The sequence below is a fragment of the Temnothorax nylanderi genome, unplaced genomic scaffold, assembly GCF_030848795.1.
Source record: "Temnothorax nylanderi isolate EJ_2023f unplaced genomic scaffold, tnyl_v1.0 TNYL_tig0213_pilon, whole genome shotgun sequence".
NCBI lineage: Eukaryota > Metazoa > Arthropoda > Insecta > Hymenoptera > Formicidae > Temnothorax > Temnothorax nylanderi.
Genome location: NW_027249275.1, coordinates 107190 through 127823, shown reverse-complemented (window position 1 = coordinate 127823; position 20634 = coordinate 107190). Strand labels below are relative to the sequence as shown.

At 34.5% G+C, this 20634-nt stretch overlaps 2 protein-coding genes and 1 long non-coding RNA gene across 6 annotated transcripts in view; 2 read left to right on the top strand and 1 right to left on the bottom strand.

The window, feature by feature from the left end:
* Positions 1-20634, top strand: part of LOC139779175 (uncharacterized) — a 93969-nt gene that overhangs the window by 58159 nt on the left and 15176 nt on the right. The gene's annotated exons all lie outside the window — the stretch shown is intronic.
* On the top strand, positions 1149-6269 carry Ids (iduronate 2-sulfatase). The gene is given in 10 exon segments (XM_071717475.1): positions 1149-2017; positions 2197-2932; positions 3036-3213; positions 3705-3835; positions 3904-4075; positions 4311-4460; positions 4556-4693; positions 4880-5433; positions 5542-5867; positions 5869-6269. Coding segments are annotated over 9 exon segments (1899 nt in total). The 5' UTR covers positions 1149-2017; positions 2197-2728; the 3' UTR covers positions 5915-6269.
* LOC139779190 (uncharacterized) lies at positions 5430-20075 on the bottom strand. 4 transcript variants are annotated; one of them, XM_071717462.1, is made up of 23 exons: positions 19758-20075; positions 19543-19709; positions 19157-19326; positions 18854-18988; positions 18629-18762; positions 15147-18026; positions 13793-14124; positions 12659-12774; positions 12321-12454; positions 11998-12252; positions 11701-11917; positions 11219-11625; positions 10785-11083; positions 10094-10388; positions 9660-9958; positions 9337-9493; positions 8908-9255; positions 8520-8820; positions 8205-8432; positions 7972-8106; positions 7328-7405; positions 7078-7254; positions 5430-6724 (listed from the first exon to the last, which is right to left on the bottom strand). In XM_071717462.1, exons 5-23 carry the CDS (start codon positions 18643-18645, stop codon positions 6620-6622), a joined length of 6780 nt encoding a protein of 2259 aa, XP_071573563.1. In that variant the 5' UTR covers positions 18646-18762; positions 18854-18988; positions 19157-19326; positions 19543-19709; positions 19758-20075; the 3' UTR covers positions 5430-6619. The 4 variants fall into 4 exon arrangements, with proteins under 4 accessions (XP_071573563.1, XP_071573562.1, XP_071573560.1 ...); XM_071717461.1 differs by having other exon boundaries at positions 19543-19701; XM_071717459.1 differs by having other exon boundaries at positions 19157-19269; positions 19543-19597.

Sequence of the window (20634 nt, the reverse complement as noted above, 5' to 3'; positions counted from 1 at the left end):
CCTTATAAGGAAGATTTTTCTTTCTTTTGCTTTCTGTGCTTCCTTTTCCCCTTTTTTAGATCGATTTGATTTAATTATAATCTCCCCTCCTTTCTCTAGCTCAAGGTATAAATGTTTAAGAAAAACTTGATTAAAATAACGGATAATTAAATATCGACTTTGAATTACTTGATTAACACTAGAATTACTGGAGATTAATCTATATTTATTTCTACCGAAGAAATCTTAAGAAAAAAAGAGAAAAAAATTAATAAAATTAATTATCTACGTAACTTCAATAAAAATCAGGGAAAACTTCAGAAATTAAGTTTTATAAATGAGTAATAAATTATTTAAAAATCTCAAACGGGTCATTTTGACCCCTTGGTAGTTCTGGTGTTAATAGCAATTTACTTCGGATTCTATATATTCGCATTCAAATATATCTTTAATCGAATGAGAGTTCATGAAAATCGGTTTTAATTAACATGAATAATTGAGTATTGCATTTTCAATTATCAGATTGGATTTTATTCTTATGGTAAATAATTTTGGTAAATTTTATTTTACACTTCACGCCTTTATGCTTTTGAATACGCGTCGATTACTAGTCGATGGCGATGTTGAAACTATATAGCTTTATGTCAAATCTGGAAATGTAATTTCGCATTATTACAATATATTGCTATATCTACACACGCGTACGGTTATTGCGTGAGAAATTTACTTGTAAAAGTAAATTTAATTACTTTATCGGAACGATTAAAATCTACTTCGATCAGAAACGCCATGATAGGAATCACAAAAATAAAAAAAATCTACTTTAAAGATGTGCGTGTATACATATACATACACCACACACACACACACACACACACACACACACACACACACACAATAATATATATATGTATATACACTGCGTGCTAAAAATTTGAGATTATTAATTGAAAATGTCTCTACTATATGAAATAAAACCCAACTTATATATTATAATTTAACATTTTTTATTTTATTTATTGTTTTATAATAAAATAAAAAATATAATAAAGTGTTTTAAAAAGTTCTACAAAAATATATTTTTTACAAATGAAAAGAGTATTAACACCTTTTTTTCGCCAAGGTAACCACTTTTGCATTGAATCACTTTTTTTTACTAATCTAGATAAGCTACAAGTTTATTAATTTTTTCTGAAGAAATGGAAGACTTTTCCAATTTCTAAAATAATCCACAGCTCAGTTTTGGAAAGAAAGACTTTATGACCATAGTCTAATTTTCTTGAAATTAAATGATATTATACTAACCACAACTGTGCCAAATATAATGCCTATTTACTTTCAAATTAATTAAGAAAAAATATTGAGGAAGGCATGAATTAGACTTTCAGTATCTCACTGGAATATTTTTAAATTTTACATGATATCAAACTTTTGGTCAGCACTGTACACGTTCAAACCGTTTAACAATCGAGGCGAGGCCATAGCGAAACAATTATTGCAATCGACTCTGATACGCAAATCGATTCGCGCGCCTGGCGAAGTAAAACATCGAAATTTGCTGTCTCGAATAATCATAGCCATTAGAGCAACTCGGCAACTAATAATACGTAGACAAGGAGCGGACGACAATGATCCGCGAAATAAATAAGTTAAGGAGCGAAAATAAAACGATCGTTGTGGTAATGTCTACGCGTAATCGTCGCGATGACGTGTCGAGAATTATGCGCGCGGCGTAAACATCGCTGACAGCAAAGTACAGCGAAGCAACATTGGAACGAGGCTACGAAAGTACGAAGTGACGCAAGTGACACAGCGACAAAACACGGATGCTCGATCACTCGATGACGCCGATGACGGACGGATGATGACGGATCTCCGTGAAGCTGGCCGCCCATCGCGAGAACGTCAGCTGACTTCAGGCTGATCAGGTGATCGCCGCATCGCCGCTGACGCGCGCGACTTCGCGCGCGTCGCGATCGAAAGGATTGCCGCGCACTCTGCAAAACTACTCCACGCTCAATATATTATTATTTCTATAGTAATATATTAATTTATATTATAAATTATTATTTATTTAATATTATGTTATATATACATTAATATATATCATAAATTATCATTTATTTAATACCCCAGACAGCACGCATGTCCAAAATCGAGATAATATGATGTCTAAAAGGCGCCTTAATGACGTGACGTTTTATGTCCCGATTTTAGACATGCTGTCCTGGATCCCAGACAACCAAGTCGAAAGCAGATCTTATCAAGTATCGATCTGCTACAAAATTTTGTCAGCGGAAAGACTACAGATTTGATGCTGGTTTTGATACATCACATGATATCGGTAGAACACCAACAGAAGAATATAACAGTCTGCTAATATAATCCAAACAGCAAATTATTCAACAGATCCTTCAAGAACCGTCCAGGCTCTACGCGCGCGGTTTCTGCTGCTAATCTACTTACATTATCTGTCAGTAGCCTCTGCCTGCGCAGTTTCTGCAGCCAATCTGCTGTCTGATTATGTTAGCAGATTCTGCTGGCATAAGCATAAGATATTCTTATTTAATGTAAAATTAAATTACTCGACGTGTCTGTCGTGCGTAGAATGACACAATATGAAGGTCTGACATCAATTTTTTCAGGAACGATATACGAGGAAACGGAGCGGGCGAGGAGAACGAGAACGCCTTTCTAACGCGGCAACGAGCGCATTTTTTTCTGTCTTGCATGCATCAATGATCACAGGATGTTCGCCGTGACCTGCTTTAATTTTGTCGCGATTACGCTGACATGTAATGCTGCCGCCGTGGTCGCGCGTCCGAACATCTTACTGATCATCGTCGATGATCTGAGAACTACTTTAGGATGCTATGGCGACGTCAATGCGTACACGCCGAATATAGATGCCCTAGCCGAGGACAGCGTTGTCTTCACCGAGGCATTCGCCCAGGTCTTTACTTCTCGCATAATCTTGACCTTCCGACGGACCCTTTCGAGCGTTTCGTCCTTTCTTGTTTGGATCTATATAAAGCTGATCAATGATCGTTTTGCAGCAAGCGTTATGCGCGCCCAGCAGAAACTCCTTTCTGACAAGTAGAAGACCGGACACCCTTCGGCTTTACGATTTTTACAGCTACTGGCGCGACGAGGCGGGCAATTACACCACGTTGCCAGAGCACCTGAAAAACAATGGATACACCACGATGTCCATAGGGAAGGTGTTTCATCCAGGTAGAGAAGTTACGTGGTACAGGTCTTTCCCTCCTCTGCCACACTTATATACCACGTATTCGACGCTGAATATTTTAATCAGGGCGACTTTGACCGAACTCCGCCTGATTTATGTCCACCACTCTTCTATCAATGTAGATTAACTTTAATCACGGTTTAACTTACTTTTAATCTTTTTCTAGTTCTAAGAATTAAAAAATATCTGTATTGATAGAAGTGGATATTAATCCGCTTAATTAATTCAATTGGCAGAATTGCTTACAGTAAAATTTCTAATTGCATTCCCGTTGTCCTTGATCTCTGATCTTTGTTACCACAATTTTATTAAACAACAAAATTAATGACTTTATTTGTAACAAAACGATATAGATATTACTTGATCGACGATTAAATTAATTAGAGTTCGGTCGAATTTAAGTTACCCTTCTTCGCTTCACCAAGAATCGCGTTTCTTGTCTCGGCTCACGAATCAAACACTGGCATTTATACAGGCATAAGTTCTAATGGATCCGATGACAGTCCCTATTCGTGGACCGAGAAGCCTTTCCATCCGTATACAGATCGGTACAAGAATGCTCCGGTCTGTAGGACAAGTTCGCAATCGGAGGCGGCAACAAATCTCGTAACGCGCAATATCTTTTTTATGTTGCCGCCTACATGGAACGTACCTCTGATGTGTCGCATTTACAGATATGTCCGGTACGCGTTTCAACCATGCCGAACAAAACGTTACCCGATGTTGAGACATTACGAGAGGCGAGAAAATTCATACATAAGCACAGGAAAGACTCCGATCCTTTCTTTCTGGCTGTTGGCTTTCAGAAGCCTCACGTACCGCTCAAGTATCCTGAACGCTATCTAAGTACAGTTTCAGCTTCTATTATATAACAAAATCAGAAACATTATATCTAAGAGATCGATCTCTTTTCAATAAATTTGATATCATTTTAGTAATTCAGTAATATTTTCTATAATCGTAAAATATAGAAGAAAACAGGTGAATAATGTATGATGAATAATGTAAAGTAGGTAATAAATAATGTCATAGAAAAAAAACAGGTGAATAATGTAAAGCTTGCGTTATAAACAATCTGCAGAATATCATCCTATATGGAAGTTCAAAGTGCCCGAACCGTATCTGTGGCCGGAAAATGTAAACAACGTTGCATATAATCCTTGGACCGATCTCCGATGGCGAAAGGATGTAGCAAGATTAAAATTGAAATTTCCCTGGGAAAGGATACCAGGTATATCGCGCAATTGATATGTTTATTTCATATTTAAACATATATATGAATCTCTACATTTTTTACTCCTCATCGGTTGTCATTACTATTTTCAGAAAGGTTCGCTAAGCAAATTATCCAATCGTACTACGCAGCCGTATCTTACATCGATAATATGATCGGCAAGCTTATACATCAGCTATACGTCTCGACGATCCGAGAAAATACTATTGTAATATTAACATCCGATCATGGTATGTTTATCCAGACAGCACGTATGTCTAAAAGACGCCATAAAGATGTCTTTTAGACATTTATGTCTAAAAGATGTCTTCACGATGTCTTTTAGACATGCGTACTGCCTGGGTCAATCAATCAAATAAAATATACACAGAGTCGTGTATGTGTTACATTATAGTTAATTGATATTAAATAAATAGGTTGGGCACTTGGAGAACATGCTGTCTGGTCTAAATATAGCAATTTTGACGTTGCCGTGCATGTACCTTTGATAATAACAATTCCAACGGTTACGTCTGATACCGATAATTACAGCGCTATACCTACAGATCATACAAAATATAATGCGCAAATTACAAACAATGGTAAAATGGAAAATAAAATCAATTCGAAATACATGATATTAGATGTCGAAAAGATCGATGTTTCGAATATAGTTACAGAATACGTAAGGGAATATAAAGAAAATCTTTCCGGAGTATATATTCAACGAGGACGTAATAAATCTACCAGGAACAGTGCGTTACATCTCAAAAAACACTGTCGAGTTACAGAAGCTACTGTGGAGCTCGTCGATATATTTCCGACAGTCGCGGATCTAGCGGGTGTTCCCATACCGATATGTCAAATTAACGATACAGACGACGATCGGTCGCATTCGAGAAATGGTCTTATTTCTCGAAAAAAAACGCTCGATCTTTGTGGCGAGGGTATCACACTCTTACCACTTATAAAAAGTACCTTGGAATGTCAGGTAAGGCATACTTTTTATTGCATTGTTAATTATACAAACATTTTATATAAAATAAAAGTTCTCCATCCTTATATAATCTGTCCCTCGTGCAAATTTGCAAATATTCAGACCATACCTTGGAAAAAGGCAGCATTCAGTCAGTATCCAAGACCAGGTATTCAACCGACGCTCCGTCCTAACAGCGACAAGCCCCGTTTGAAAGAAATAAATATAATGGGCTATAGTTTGAAGACAAGTGATTATCGTTACACCGCGTGGGTACCATTCGCACATGCGACATGGAAATCAGATTGGGACATTATTATCGCGGAGGAATTATATGATCACAGAATTGACAGGGCGGAAGATTTTAACATAGAGGCCTCGCCGAAAATGTTAAAAACAAAAGAATATCTTAGAGCGTTGCTAAAGGATGGATGGAGAAATGCTCTTCCAAAATATCAAAATCATAACACAACATTCTGATATTACAATGCAATGAACAATATTTAGCGTTATATCTATATTTTAAATACTTGAGAGAATTCTCTGTCTGCGCGTATAGTATATGTAATTAATAAATTATATGATCATATATTGAAATTGAACAGAAATGCGTGCTAATAGTCAATCATAACTTACTTACGATAAGAAAATGTAATTTTTTAGGATATTTACTATCAATGTATATGTCTATCAAAAATGTTTGGAAAATACTATATACACCTAATAACTAATAATGAAAAACAAGAAGCAATCTAACAATAGATTAACAAACTGCAAAATGTAGATTTTTTTTAAGTGACTTATATAAAGCCTCGCTACATGTGAAGATCTTGCAATACATGTAAACTATATGGGTTTTTTTTTCTAATATCCCTCTTGCCCTTATATAAAGTAAAGCCTCGCTATGTAAACGTTTGGTGATGTGCATCTTCACAAATGCATTTGATTTTATATTATCCTGAATTGTATATATTGTATAGTAAAATTTTGAAAGTGTAAACGCGCAACTTGTTTACACAGACTTGATTATATAAATATAATTAATCTTGACACACAGTATTATTATTTTTTTATGTTACATAAGAAAACGTAAATATCTTCGTATACGGCATTTCTCTCAGTTTACAACTAGTCGAGAAATATATCAATCTACCGATACTACCGCGTAAAATAATTCGTATAAAATATTCGTGTACGAAGTCTACTCCTCCTGGATTTTACTGTTATCAATCGGCTGTGCAGCTACTTGTGTGCTACTCATTCCGCTCTGGCGTGTTACACCTGCATTACTCGTACTAGGGATCACCTGTAAATTTAAATAGCATAATTTAAATAGCATAATTTAAATAGCATAATTTAAATAGCATCCTATATAAAAAAAGGCATGTTAAGTCGATAGTCGAATTTATTGTTGCCGCTTTTCCGCGATGCTGATTGGTTTTCTCGCTGCGCTTACTTCATTTGCAGCTGTCATCGTATATTTTGACAGTTGTGTGTATCAAGAAATTAATAGTGTAATAGTAATAGCATAATGTTAAAGCTAAATAGCGCGCGCGAAGCGCGCGTCTGTGGTGCTAGTAATATAAATAGCATAATATATGTACATATTACATATATAATACTGAAACAAAATAGTACAACATGGCGCATGTACTGTACCTCTATTATATCTTGGTCCGTGTTTCCGCTTATATTATTAGCCGATGGAGTGTTTCGATATGTAATATTTGGAAGTAAATCTGCCATCTGTGCACCGCTTGGCTGCACAGGTTTATTCGTATTTATGTAATTCATCGATTGTCCCGAAAGTAATTGGTTCAACTGCGTGGCTTGTTGCTACAAAAATACAAAAATAACAAATAAATATTTTAAAAAATGTACGACTCAATGTGTATGAATAAACATTTACATTTACGTGCACATTGCTATTGTTTGGGACTTGGGGCCTTTGTTGAAAATTCGAAGTTTGTGGTCTTTGCTGAAAATTCTGTAAAATATTATATTATAAAAATTATATGCATTATACATATATATAAACACGCAATGTATATAGAGGATGTTTAAAAAGTCCCGGGCTGGCAAGATATTTCGAAAATGAGACATTTTAGAGAAAAATGTTAAATACAAAAGTTGTTTGGTATCAAACAACGCATTAAGTGGGCATATTATAGACTATGAATCTTCAAGGTCAGGAAAAGGTCACCTTGAATTTTTTAAATGGAAACCCCTAAATTTTATTACATATTCTTATAGCTGCTAGCAAGACATTTAGGAAACACTGGTTACAAATTCTTTTTCGATGAAAACTTTCTGAGTGATAAAAACTTTTATATTCAACATTTTTTTCTAAAATGTTTCATTTTTTAGACATCCTACCGGCCCAGGACTTTTTGAACACCCTGTATATATAAAATATATATACACATTATACTTCAAAATATATTTGTGTATCATGTAAAGACAGTTAAAAAAATCTTATTAATTTCATTGTTTAAAATTACTTTAGTCAACATTAAGTATGTAACGTTACTAATAGATAAAATAGATTATTACTAGCATAACTGGATTTCGTATTGGTTGTGTAGGTTGCTTATTGAATAGTGTGGCTTGTTTTTCCCAATAATTGTACATTTCCATTAAAGCTCGATTCGTTATCAATTTCTGTTGCTCCGGCGTCGCATTAGGATACTGTAAATTATTCAAGATTATAAATAATTTGCGTGCTTAAGCAATTGTTTGACAAATATATATTTATATATTTTTATATAATAGTATTGAGTGCTTACATCTTTACGAATAAGCTGTTGGAGATTTTCATACTCAACCTGCATATTTTGAGGCATCACAGAATTCATCATCATATTATACTGCTGTAAAAACATATTATTCTGATAAGCTGTATTCGCCATCGGATTTACTAGCATTGTATTCATCATCGGCGGTTTTCCCTTCTTCTCCTCTTCATATTCTAACCAGGCCTGCTTGCGTTCCTCTTCGTCCAATTCCTCTTCAGCCTGTTAAATATAAATTTGTTACGTAAAATATACGAATGTACTTACATGAATTTTCTTACATGAAAGAAAAAAAAATATATTTTTCACCTTGTTCTCCAATAGAGAATCATGCTCGTGGTAATTTTCTACGTAATCCTTGAACTTCAGAAATATCTCCGCTAGTAGTCTATCTTTAGGTAAATTTAACGTAGGTTTCTCTTTATCATTATATCCCTCGAACATGTACAACTCGTTTAGATTGTGATTACTGTAATGCCGTTCAATTTGTTGTTCGTCCACAACGCGACAAGAAAGCGAGAGCTTCGTAACTTGGCGATTGTAAATTTTCTCCTCCATTGTTCCCGCGGCGAGAAATCGATATACGTAGCACGGTTTTTTTTGCCCGAACCTGATGACCGTCGATAAATCAAAAACTTAAAATAAATAATTGTAAAAAAAAAACAGATTAAACAATGGAAGACGCCGAGAAAAGTACCTGTATATCCGAAATATGCTTTGTACATCGTGAGAGGGATTCCAACTGGCGTCGAATATAATTACTCTGTTCGCCGCAGTTAAGTTTATTCCCAATCCTCCAGCGCGTGTGGATATGAGGAATAATCTTGCTCTCGTGTTAGTGGGTTTGTTAAATATCTTACACCATATATTTCGATTTTCGGGCGAGGTCTGACCGTCCAGTCGGAAGTAATCGAGCCCTAGAGACCAACTTCCGGTATGATTATCGAGGGTTTCACAGAGCGTATCGTTCTGAGTCTGATCGTCTATTCTTCTTAGAAATTCCTCGATTAAAGTGAGAGAATACAGAGATTGCGAGAATACGAGCCTGTCAAATAATAAGCGATACAATAATAAATAATAGCGATGTGAAAATTATTTATCGAAAAGATAGATACAAGATACGTACACTTTATCACCGATCTGTTCACATTCTTTTAGAATTCCGAAGAGAAGTAACAATTTAGCGGACACTCTCATATCTTCAAAATGCTCGGATTGCACAAACTGCGTCCACCATGCTGATTCTGTATTTTCTTCTTTATGCTCTTCCTCTGGTTCCTCTTCTAAAAAGTTAATTTAATATCTAATATTAATATTTCATATCTTTAGTCTGTTATTATTTTATTACGTCACATATATGTATGTTATTTTCCTTATGTTAATTTAATTTATTCTTTGATATCAATTAAAGTGTGTAAAACATCGTTCATATGTATTACGGAGTCTTACCGACAGGATTATTTCTCGTTCTACGAGAAGGTTTGAGAACGTTTTTATCATCATCGATCGTCACTGCCTGAACGTCACTGTCATTGCTCGAATCGCTGTTAATGCTGGTGGTCTCTATATCGGTAGTGTCGTCATTAATAAAATCTTTTATCGAACCCTCCGACTCGCTAAGTTCTTTTTTCTCATTTGCCCTTTCTATTTTCTCCGCGTTCAGACGTAGGACTACGGGATGCGTCCAGATCCTTTGTAACGCTTGGAAATCCGCGAAGAGAGTTCCTCCTTGACCACCAGCATGACGTCTATAGAGGAAAAGCATACGAGGTAATATATTCAACCTAATTTACTAAATAATTATATTTTTAAATTAATTGCATTTTAAATTGTTTAAATAAAAAGAGAGCGCGATAAATATATAAGATCTTCAAGAGACTCACCTGGCAAGATTCTCCAAGTAATATTGATACATTTTAACTTGCGTATCTGTCAATCTGACGAAAATAACATATTCTTGTTTAGGCGGCAAGAACGGTGTAAGCACAGAGTAATCGAATCTCTGTACACTACCCTCCAACATTTTGTGCAACACGTGCGCACGTTTTTTCATTAATTTAACGTCGTAAGCAGTGGAATCATCAAACTGGCCGTTTGTTATCGGATTTACAAATCTATTTAAAAATTCTTTCTTCGTACCCAGCAGATTCGGTTTCACAAACTGCACCATGCAGTGATCTGCGAAATATAGTTAAATAAACAGAAAATATTTTTAAAACATATGTATAGAGTGTTCACGAAATACCTGGACAAACTTCTAGAGTCTATTCCTCACATCAAAATGAAGAAAAAAGTTTGTATAAACCCATTAGTCATAATAAGTGGTTGCAAAGTAGTAGTGAAACAAAAGTTATATTAACGTTAATATGTGATTGAGTTATCGAAACGAAACCATTATTTTAAAAATCAATTAATGTCAAGTACTGTTGTATGATTTTGTGGTAAATAGTAGTACTTTTACTACAGTAAATACATTTCGTGAATAAACAGATATGGATTTTTATTTATCGGCCATAATCGTGCGACGGCAAGACTTTATGCGGAAGTTTACTCAATATTTTATAAGATACTTACATTCTATTAAATTGTTCTGTAATGGTGTTCCAGTAAGTACTACGCGTCTCAAAGTTTTCACGCTTCTCATGCATTTACTTAATGCAGTATCCTCGTTTTTTAGTAAATGGCCTTCGTCACAGACAACAAGATCGGCACCCGGATCAACTAGGCATTCTAATATCGCTTCTTTCATGCCTTTCCGAATATTTTTATTCGGACCCGTAAGATTACGGAACATTTCGTAGCCAATGATCATCACACCGCCGGTTCTTTGCCATCTCTGCAACTGGTACTTCCTCTCAAAATTCTTCTTAAATCTGGAAATATTTTCCTTTATTCGGATAACATCAAAACTCTGACTGCGAAATTGTGTTACACTCTTTGGATAAAAGTTATAGATAAAAAGATAATTATGTAAAACAACTTTTAAATGTTGAGTATCAAATACTCACTTTGTCAGTTCGTAAACCTCGATATCATCCAAATCCTTCAGCCATGTATTGTACTCATTTAGCCAATTAAGCACCGTGCTTAGCGGACAAACTATCAGTACTGTCTTAATGTTCGTCTCCTCGTGAGTGAGAAGCGTGTGTGTCAGCGCGATCACCTGTAACGTCTTGCCCAGGCCCATGCAGTGCGCGATTATACATCCAGATCCAGATGTAGTCTTCACCCTTTCTAGAGACTCGAAACAAGCGTCCCACATAAATTTGATGCCTTGCGCTTGATGCGGCTTTAGACGCTTCACCAATTCCTCATGCACAGTAACGAGCTCCTTCTTTGTCTCCGTATCAAAGTCTAAAACGAGCTTGTCCACTTTCTCTTCGCCGGCGAGTCTCATCTCATACATCTCGTTATACTGTAAAAAAAAAGTATCTACGTGTAAAATGTGTTAATGATAAATGGAAGTTGGTAACGCAAGTGTGGGGCATACCAGAGCCTGACGTTCGGCGATACGTTTAAGTCTCTCCTCCTCTTCCTTAGCGGCTAGTTTCGTATCTTCCGCCACTTGCTTGTCCTTCAAAACTTTTCGTATATTTTTCCGGCCACCCGGCCCACCGGGCGTGGATCCTTGCGAGTTCTTAATTTCCGCATTACTACTATCACTGTCAGACGCCATTTTCTTGATTCGCTTTCGTTTCGGTTTTGATCTACAAATCACATAACATCATAAGCTTAAACGTACAGAATAAGGATAGGTAGAAATAAAATGTAATATTTATCAACTTACTTCTTCTCGGTAAGCGAAGAATCTGTATCCGACGAATTGCTATCACCGCGTTTGCGTCTCTTCCGTCTTAATTTCTCCTTTTCTCTTCTTAAATCGCTTTCTGAATCGCTTGAATTCTGTTTGGCACTTGAAGCTTCAGAAGAGTCAGAATCTACATCCGTTATTTTGACATCTGAATCCGAATCTAAGATTCTTCGTGCGCCTTTCTTCTTCTTCTTCTTCTTAGATTTCAATCTTTCTTCATCAGAATCGCTGCTGCAAATAATTAGAGATAAAATTGTACACAGTTTCTAAAATAAAATAAAACAAGGTAAGTTACTTACTTATTTTCTTTCGATTCATTTGCAATTTTTTCTTGTTTCTTCTTCCATTTTTCTCTCTCGGATTCGGAATCAGTATCGGAGAATTTAGTTGTCAGTAGCTTGTCTCGCCTCCAATCGCTTTTGTCTTTCTTGCTCTAAAACATTTTGGCCAAAAACAAGAGTTTATTTATTGCAAAATTTATCTTATATAACAGATACATAACAGATACGATATGATAATTAATAATTGAGGAGCCATGTTTCTATTCTAATCAATGATTTTGATTCCGTGACCAGTGATTTTCTTCTTATATTCTATCTATTGATATTTTTTATTAAACAATAAAAAAATATCTTACTTCTTGTTTTGAAGTTTTCTCTTCAGTCTTCTGATGCTTCTTTTTCTTGTTCTCTACTGTTTTATCTTTATCATCATTGTTTATATTATCATCGCTGTCCACCGCTACTTCTTTTTCTAAATTTAAATAAACATAACATAAAATATTTGTGATACACTACATCGCACCCCGAGAAGAATACTGTCACAACTGAAAAAAATTTTGATTTTGAATTAAGCTCAAAAGTATGCCTAAAGTGTTAACTATGTGCTATAATAGTGTAATAAATCTATATGTAAAATTCGCTGCACGGAGCAGAAGGGTCGTTATTTTTTTTACCGATTAGTTACAATTGCAGTTTCCTAGACGAATAGTGTCATAGTGAATTGACATGTCAGACCTTCAAGAAACAGTATAAATTTTATTATAACAAAATATCATTATTGTAATTGCAGTTATCTCACAATTCAAAAAATTGAATTAAATTTTTCTCTTTTGAAAATCGTGAATTTTTTAGTTGGAGACAGTATTCTTTTCGAGGTGTGATATGTGACTGCATAATATAATTATTATATGTGATTTAATATAATATTATATGTGTGTGATTAAATAATTTGATATTGAGTTATTTTTAACATTAAAAGTTTCAAACATAAAAATTAAGAAACGTAGCTAAACATTCCTTTCAGCAAGATTATTAGGTTTATGAGAGACCTAAATCAATCAATGAAATGAAAAACAATAATCTAGTGTTTTAATATCTAATTATAGATTTTAAAAAACAGATCTAATTATTAAAAGTCGTTCGTTTTTATATTGAGATATCAACAAGTTTATAAATTGCAGAATTTTAAATGTAAAATATCTTGATGAATTAAACATTAAGAGTGCAGGTAGATAACACAAACTTATTTCTCATTTAAACCTGAATCAATTTTAGTAAGAATCTCATTTGTGATCTAATTTTATATAAACTCATCGAATTAAAGGTTCAAGTTATGATAAAAGAGGATGTTTTTTTTCAATCTTTTTTTCAAAAATCAATACCAAGTGTGCTGAATCGAGAGTAAGTTGTGCCATATACTTTGAACGTTTCATATTTGAAGAAAGTTTTATGCATAATAATTCTATTTCCATTAATATCAAATTGCTTACCACTTGAATCAGAGGTATTTAATAGATTCTCTTTCGCGATTCTATCTGCCTCTGACATTAGAGCTTCATTAGACACAGGCATATCGTCTACTTTACTTATTTGATGAACTGATTCTTCGATATCAGTATCAGAAACCATTTCTACGGTTGGTGAGATATTGTCATTCTCTAGTCTTTTCAAATGATCCATCAAAGACTCCTCTTTGGCTTTTTCCTTTTGCTTATTTGAGCTTCTCGCAATTTTTGAGGACGAATCATCATCCGTCAACGAATCGGAATCTTTCTTTGCATTTTTCTTGCGGCTCTTTTCAAGTTTATCCAAATTAATAAGACTGTAAAGGATAATGGAAATAAGGTACTTTGGATAATAACCAACTAATACATAAGTTAAAGTCACTTGAAAAATTTATTGTATAATAAGGATGTCTATTTCACTCAAAACAAGTTTGTAAAAAATAATATCCAGTTCACGATATACAAACATATTTTAGTCCGCAGAAATTGTAGGTACTATTTATATAAAAGTATATATAAATAAATACATTAGAGTTATATATTACAAAAAAGTGAAACATTTTTCAATATAATTGATCCAAAGAATTGTCGATTTGAAAAAGCGTTTATTATATGAGTAAACTTGTATTCATTATACTTTACAATCGTGTTGAATTAAATAATAAATGCCAATTGAATATGATTAATTATGCTGTTAAGTATGCTGTTCTGCATTTTTATCCTAAGTTCGAGATTTTTTCTCATTAATAAAGAAATTTTAATTTTGATAGAAAACTCTAAATTTTATACTTCTGTACGTATCTGCTTACAAATTTTATAAAATAAAAATCCTTTAGTCAGAGTACGAATGAAAAAAATTTCTATACTTTGTGGCTGCGTAATTGGCGTATGATAGAAACAATACATCGGAACATTTGATAAATCGTTCTATAGTAATAAAAATAATGCCAATAAACGCTAATAGTATATTTATTATTATCATAATATTACCAAATTTTCATATGTGACTTAGTATGACATAACCTCAAGCAAACTTAAACTTCACTACTTTATAATATAATCATGCCATAAATCCTAAATAAGTATATAAGTCTATGCGATCCACTTGGCGCTCTAAATGCTCTTGGAAACATTTCATACTTGTTGTTTATCAAATGTTAAACAAGGACAAAATGATGCTCTGAAGCGTTTGAAGTGTCTAATGGATCGCACCCTATATAAGTTCTATCACACCTATCACATACTTGAAACAGTTAAAACTCTAATATCAAACAGAAATTCAAATTATGTTGAACGTTGTAAGACAATAGACAGACGTTTTACAGAAATTTCTCGATACCTTTTGAGTGCCTTATGTTCCAGATACTCTGTTGACTTTCCTAACGCACGTGAATGGCATTCAAGAACTTCTGCGCTTAATCGATTTAAATAAACTTTGCAGGACATTCTCAATTTCTTATCATTTTTGTAGTAGTAATTTTTGTCGAGGTTAAGTCTTCTCTTCTTTAACCTAGTGACTGCAGATTCTCTATCACTATCAGGCTCATGATTACGTTTAGTGCTCTTCGAAACATTTGCCATTTCGGGACTGGAGATTTCACTGGAAGATGCCAGGAGCGACAGCTTCGCTTTGGTATTTTTTTCAGAAGAATCTGATTCAGACTTCTTGTCGGTGAGTTTTCCCGACTCCGACGATAAGGACGTAGAATCATCTGAATTTGATTCTAAGAGAGCTCGCTTGGCAGCTCTTTCTGCTTTGGCGATCTTAGCATCCTCATCTGAAGAACTCTTTTTTTTGCGAGATTTCTTGTCCAATCGATTATCACTTTTCTTTTCAACTTTAGTTTCGCCTTCATCAGTGATAGTATTCTTTTCGTCGGTATTCGTCTCTTTTATAAATGTTGAAAGCATTACTGTACTAACGCTATCAGAATCATCATCTTCCGTTTTGTTCTTTTCAGTTTGATTAGTATCGTTTGTGACTTTTAAATCTTCAGTTAGTTTAGCTACGTTTTTATCCGGCAATGTGTCGGACGTGTCAGAATCTGTTGCCAGCAGAGCTTTCTTTGCCAATGCTTCAGCGTCATCGAGAGATTCATTGTCGGTGTGCGTTTTTCCGTTTGTTTTTGAGTCGTCATGAGCTTCCTTAGTGGCTGAAGATGCCATTTTCTCCTGAGCAACTTGATTTGATAAATCTTCCTCTTCTCCCATGTTATAAGACAAAAGAGATGCCTTCTCTTCTTCGTCTGGAACTTTATCTTTCAAGGGATCTTTGCAAGGATCTGAAAATTTATCTTTAGATGTATGCAAAAGCTTTTCTTTGTCACAATTTGTTTCTATTTCGACTTCCGTTCTGTTCTCTCCTGCATCTTCAAAAGATGTGTCGAACAAATCTGTTGACTCGTTGATTATATTTCTTTTGCTTGATTGACCTACTTCATCATTTTCCAATGTCCTTTCCTTGCAGTTATCTCTCGAAGGAGAATCTTCAATTTCAGTTTCGTCGTTATAAATATCATTATTCAAACTTGCTTCATCGTTAGTATTAGTATTTTCATCTGTCGGTTGTATCTTGTTGTTATTCTTATTGCATTCTGAAAGTAGTTGCTTTTTACTTGATCGTTCTGTGCTGGTCTTCTTCTCTTTTAAAGTACCTATTACAGGAGAGATGGCTAAATCATTCCTTATATCTACGTTATCTTTATCGTTATTCTTCGACTCATTCACTGACATTCTATCTTCTTCCTCATCGGTGTTAGTCCCATTGTTATTTTTCGTTCTTGTTGTACTTGCTTTGCTCTGAGCTGCTTGCATTTTCTGCATCTTGCCTGTTTTTGTTTCGTTCGCTGAAAAAATTTCCTCGCTGTCACATTCGGACACAGCCTTATTTCCGCCCTGCTCGTCACCGGAGATGCGTATATCCTCGTCCACCGTGCGTTTTTTACATTCTTCTGAAGACTGTTCATCATCGCTAATTACTTTGTACCTTTTCGTAGCAGATTTTTTTCTATTCTTAGACCACAACTGATAAGAAGTTGTTAAAGCCTTTCGCTTTTCCTCCAACACCGTTTTCAACTTATCAATATTTTCTGCGGACTTCAGTACGAGTTGCTCTTCATCTCCTTTGCCATATAGCTGCTCTATACTTTCTATAAACATCTGAAAGTTTGAGCATTTCTCTTTGCAGTCCTTTAAAATCTTTTTTATATCATTAAAATTCTGATCCGCTTGTTCGTCGATCTGCTTTTCGCTCTTATCATTCACAGAATTTTTCACGCTGGGTGACTTAGTATGATCTATTTCTAAGTCTACCAACTTCCTCATAGAGTACTTATTGTGATTCACCTTTTGAAGTTTTATTTTCTGAAATTCTTTACTCGAACTATTATCCGAATCATCTTCTTGAATATTAGAAAACCGCGAATTCGACGACTTGTCGCGTTTTCGTTCATTGTTACTACCGTGTGATGTCCGACTCGTTTCCGAACGTTTCTTCCTACTTCGTCTTTTATGTTCTTCGTCCTCGGATTCACTAGTCGAGTCATGACACCTCTTCGCTTTATTCTTCGACTTTGCATTATAAGAATTCTCCATTTTCTTATTCTGTTGTCTAGTATCTTTTGAAATTCTCTTGGATACATTCGACACTCTTTTCGTATCGTTCTCGTCACTTTCACTATCAGAAGAATGTATACGATTACTATTCGTTTTACGTTTCACTATTTTTTCAGACTTAACATTACGTTTACTTGTACGTTTTCCTGTAATCGTTTTTGACGATGAATCGGTAGAATCCATCGAATCACTAGATATTATGGGTCTCTTTGATGTTCTTTCTTTTATAACGGATCTTGAATCTTTCTGCACGTTTCGACCGCTAGAATCTCGTGTGGATTTCGCTTTTTGATCTTTGTCGCTTTTACTTCGTTTATCTCTTTTATTCGAGAATACAGACGAACTCTCGCTGGATGAATCTGTTAGATCTACTTCCATTGTTGTTTTCTGCCGAATGGAACTTGTATCGGGATTCGTACGACGATTTTTAGTATCTACTTTCTGCACGAATCTTGCAGAAATGAATGACTTTGTGGAAGAATCGTCATCCTCTCTGTCGCACAATGATTGCAAGACTTTTTGCACTTCTCTGGTTTTCTCTACTCGTTGTACCTGAGATGGTAATATACGTTTTTCAATCTTGATGCTTCTCTTGTTACCCTTTCTGAAACAGAAGATCCATTCCACATGTATATATCTTCTCTTTTTCCAAACGTATTTGAAGTATTGTGTATACATGCATATCCCTCATATTCTTCCTTAACTTGTTTATTCTCGAACTTTTAGTATCTGTCAGCCAGTCCTGTAGCTAAAAAACGCGAGATTCTATTTTGTTCTTCAGTTTTGCACATCTTGCTTATACAGAACTTTCTTCTTCTATCAAATTATGTTAGAACAGAACGGACTAACAGTATTAATAAAACATTATAAATTGTACATTAAATTACAGAATAGTGCATATTGCATGGTATACTAAGCATGCAACTTAATCTATAAGAAAATTACTAAGTTGCCATTACTTCCAAAACCTTTGATATTTTAGTTTTGTAACAAAAATAGTAATGTAACAATTAGCTAGCTAGTAACAATATGCATATCTATATTCTATCCACATATACATAACAAAAATATTATGATAAAGAAATACATATCAATACATTTAAGAAACATGAATGTATACATGTGTCAGAAATAAAAATGTACATTTTTACAATTTGAAAATTTTACAAGCAATATTTATATGCTTGATACTTATATTGTACTCACTTGGGAAGAGAATCCATTACAGCAGCACATATGCCTCTCAAGTCCCAAATTGGTTTAGAATTACATGTAAAACATTTCCAGTCTTTTTTTTCTGCATCCAGCAGTGATAAGTTCACATTCCTCTTTATACATCCCTAAAAATATAAAACGATTCATAATCATGTAGGTATACTATCATGTTTGAATGATTGATATACTTATTAAGTTATACTCTGAATACATTACCTTGCAAAATGCCGAAAAACAGTCTTTATTACAGCACACGAACAATTTCTTGCTCTCGCCACATATATAACAATACCTTTTAGCTTCGTCTTTATCAAATTTTGCCTCTATATTCTTCAAGTGATTCCAGCATACCTAAAAAATAAAAATAATATAAAATTACATAACATTGTATAATTAATACACAATCAACAAAAAAGAATCTATTCAGTTTTTGGGTTTTTTTTACCACTTTAGGCTTTAAATACGAAAAGCTTTTAACTTTTTATATTATAGAATATCAATGAGTATGCAACATCTCACCTTACACAGCAGTATTCCAATGACAGGATTAGAAAAGATTTGTTTTGTCTCAATATTTAATTCATTGCCACAGGCTGTACACACTATTTGCTTATCTCTGATAATTCTAATATCTAAATTAAAGTGTACAATTCTATATTATTATAAAGCATCTTCATATAAATAAAATTCTGCAAACAGAGATATGTTAATGTAGTAACCATGATTTTTTTTAGTTTTTGATAAATAAATATATATGCATAAGAACAATTGTTTATCAAAAATTAAAAGAACGATCATGATTGATCTTTCCGTTTGCATAATTTTATTCAATGACATAAATATGTATATGTATCATTGTATTTAAAGTTTATGTACCTATAAATTGTATGGCACGATTAACCTACCATGAAAATGTTTCTCGCGATAGGCAAGTTCTTGTGGCGTTGCCTTAATTCTTCTCTGAAAAGCGATGCAAAGTGTACATGAACGATATATGAATTGCGACGTTGAACGTTGCTAATATGTCTCTCGCGCAACAAACTTTTACATTATACATGAAGTCCCTGTAAAGCTAAGGACATTAATCAATATTTTTCAATATTAGACAACAATATTTTACCTTCCACGACATGATCGCAATGCGAGTTGATTGTAGTTAGTTGAAGTAAAAAAAAAACAAACAGAGGAAACACATGAATTAAAAAACAATTAGCAACACTACGATAGTTCTGTCACGATCGTTTCACATTGTTTTTACAGTCGGCCGTTTATACTTTACGAATTCAATTACAATCTCGACTCTCGATTACTGCCCGCGCATTTTCGTCAAGGTTACGAGAAAACCCCGCGTTCACAATAAAGACATCCTCGTAAATTTACACGTGCCAATATAACGTTTACGCGTGATACTTTCGGCATCGAAATTAAAACGTCTTTTTCTTGATAAATTTCGGAACACAGCTACAAAAAAAAGAAATATATAATTTTTGTGATGAGTTTTGGAACACAATTGAAACGTCTGGGTTGCGTTCCAAAATTCACTCTGGGTAACTAAAATCTATAGTTTACGTCACGTACAGACGGCGTCATTAATGGGAGCTTTCCAGCAAGCGACACAAATCGACACAAGTGTCGTTTTGTCTTTGTTACTCATTGCCAAAAAAGAAAGATAGAATGACGTTTGTGTCGACTTGTGTCGCTTGCTGGAAAGCTCCCAATGCCTTCCACCTGAAGGCATAGTACATGTAACGTGCACTATAGAAATCCCCAGAACACAGCTAGGAAAGCATTAATGACGCCGTCTGTACATACACTATAGCATTTTAAGCCCGGTGTCCACGATGCAAGAACTGTGTCCAAGTTTCGGTTTAAGCCAATCAACTTGCAGCTCTTACAGAAAAGTAGCAGTTTCATTGGCTTAAACCGAAACTTGGACACAGTTCTAGCATCGTGGACACCGGGCTTAAGAGCTGCAAGTTGATTGGCTTAAACCGAAA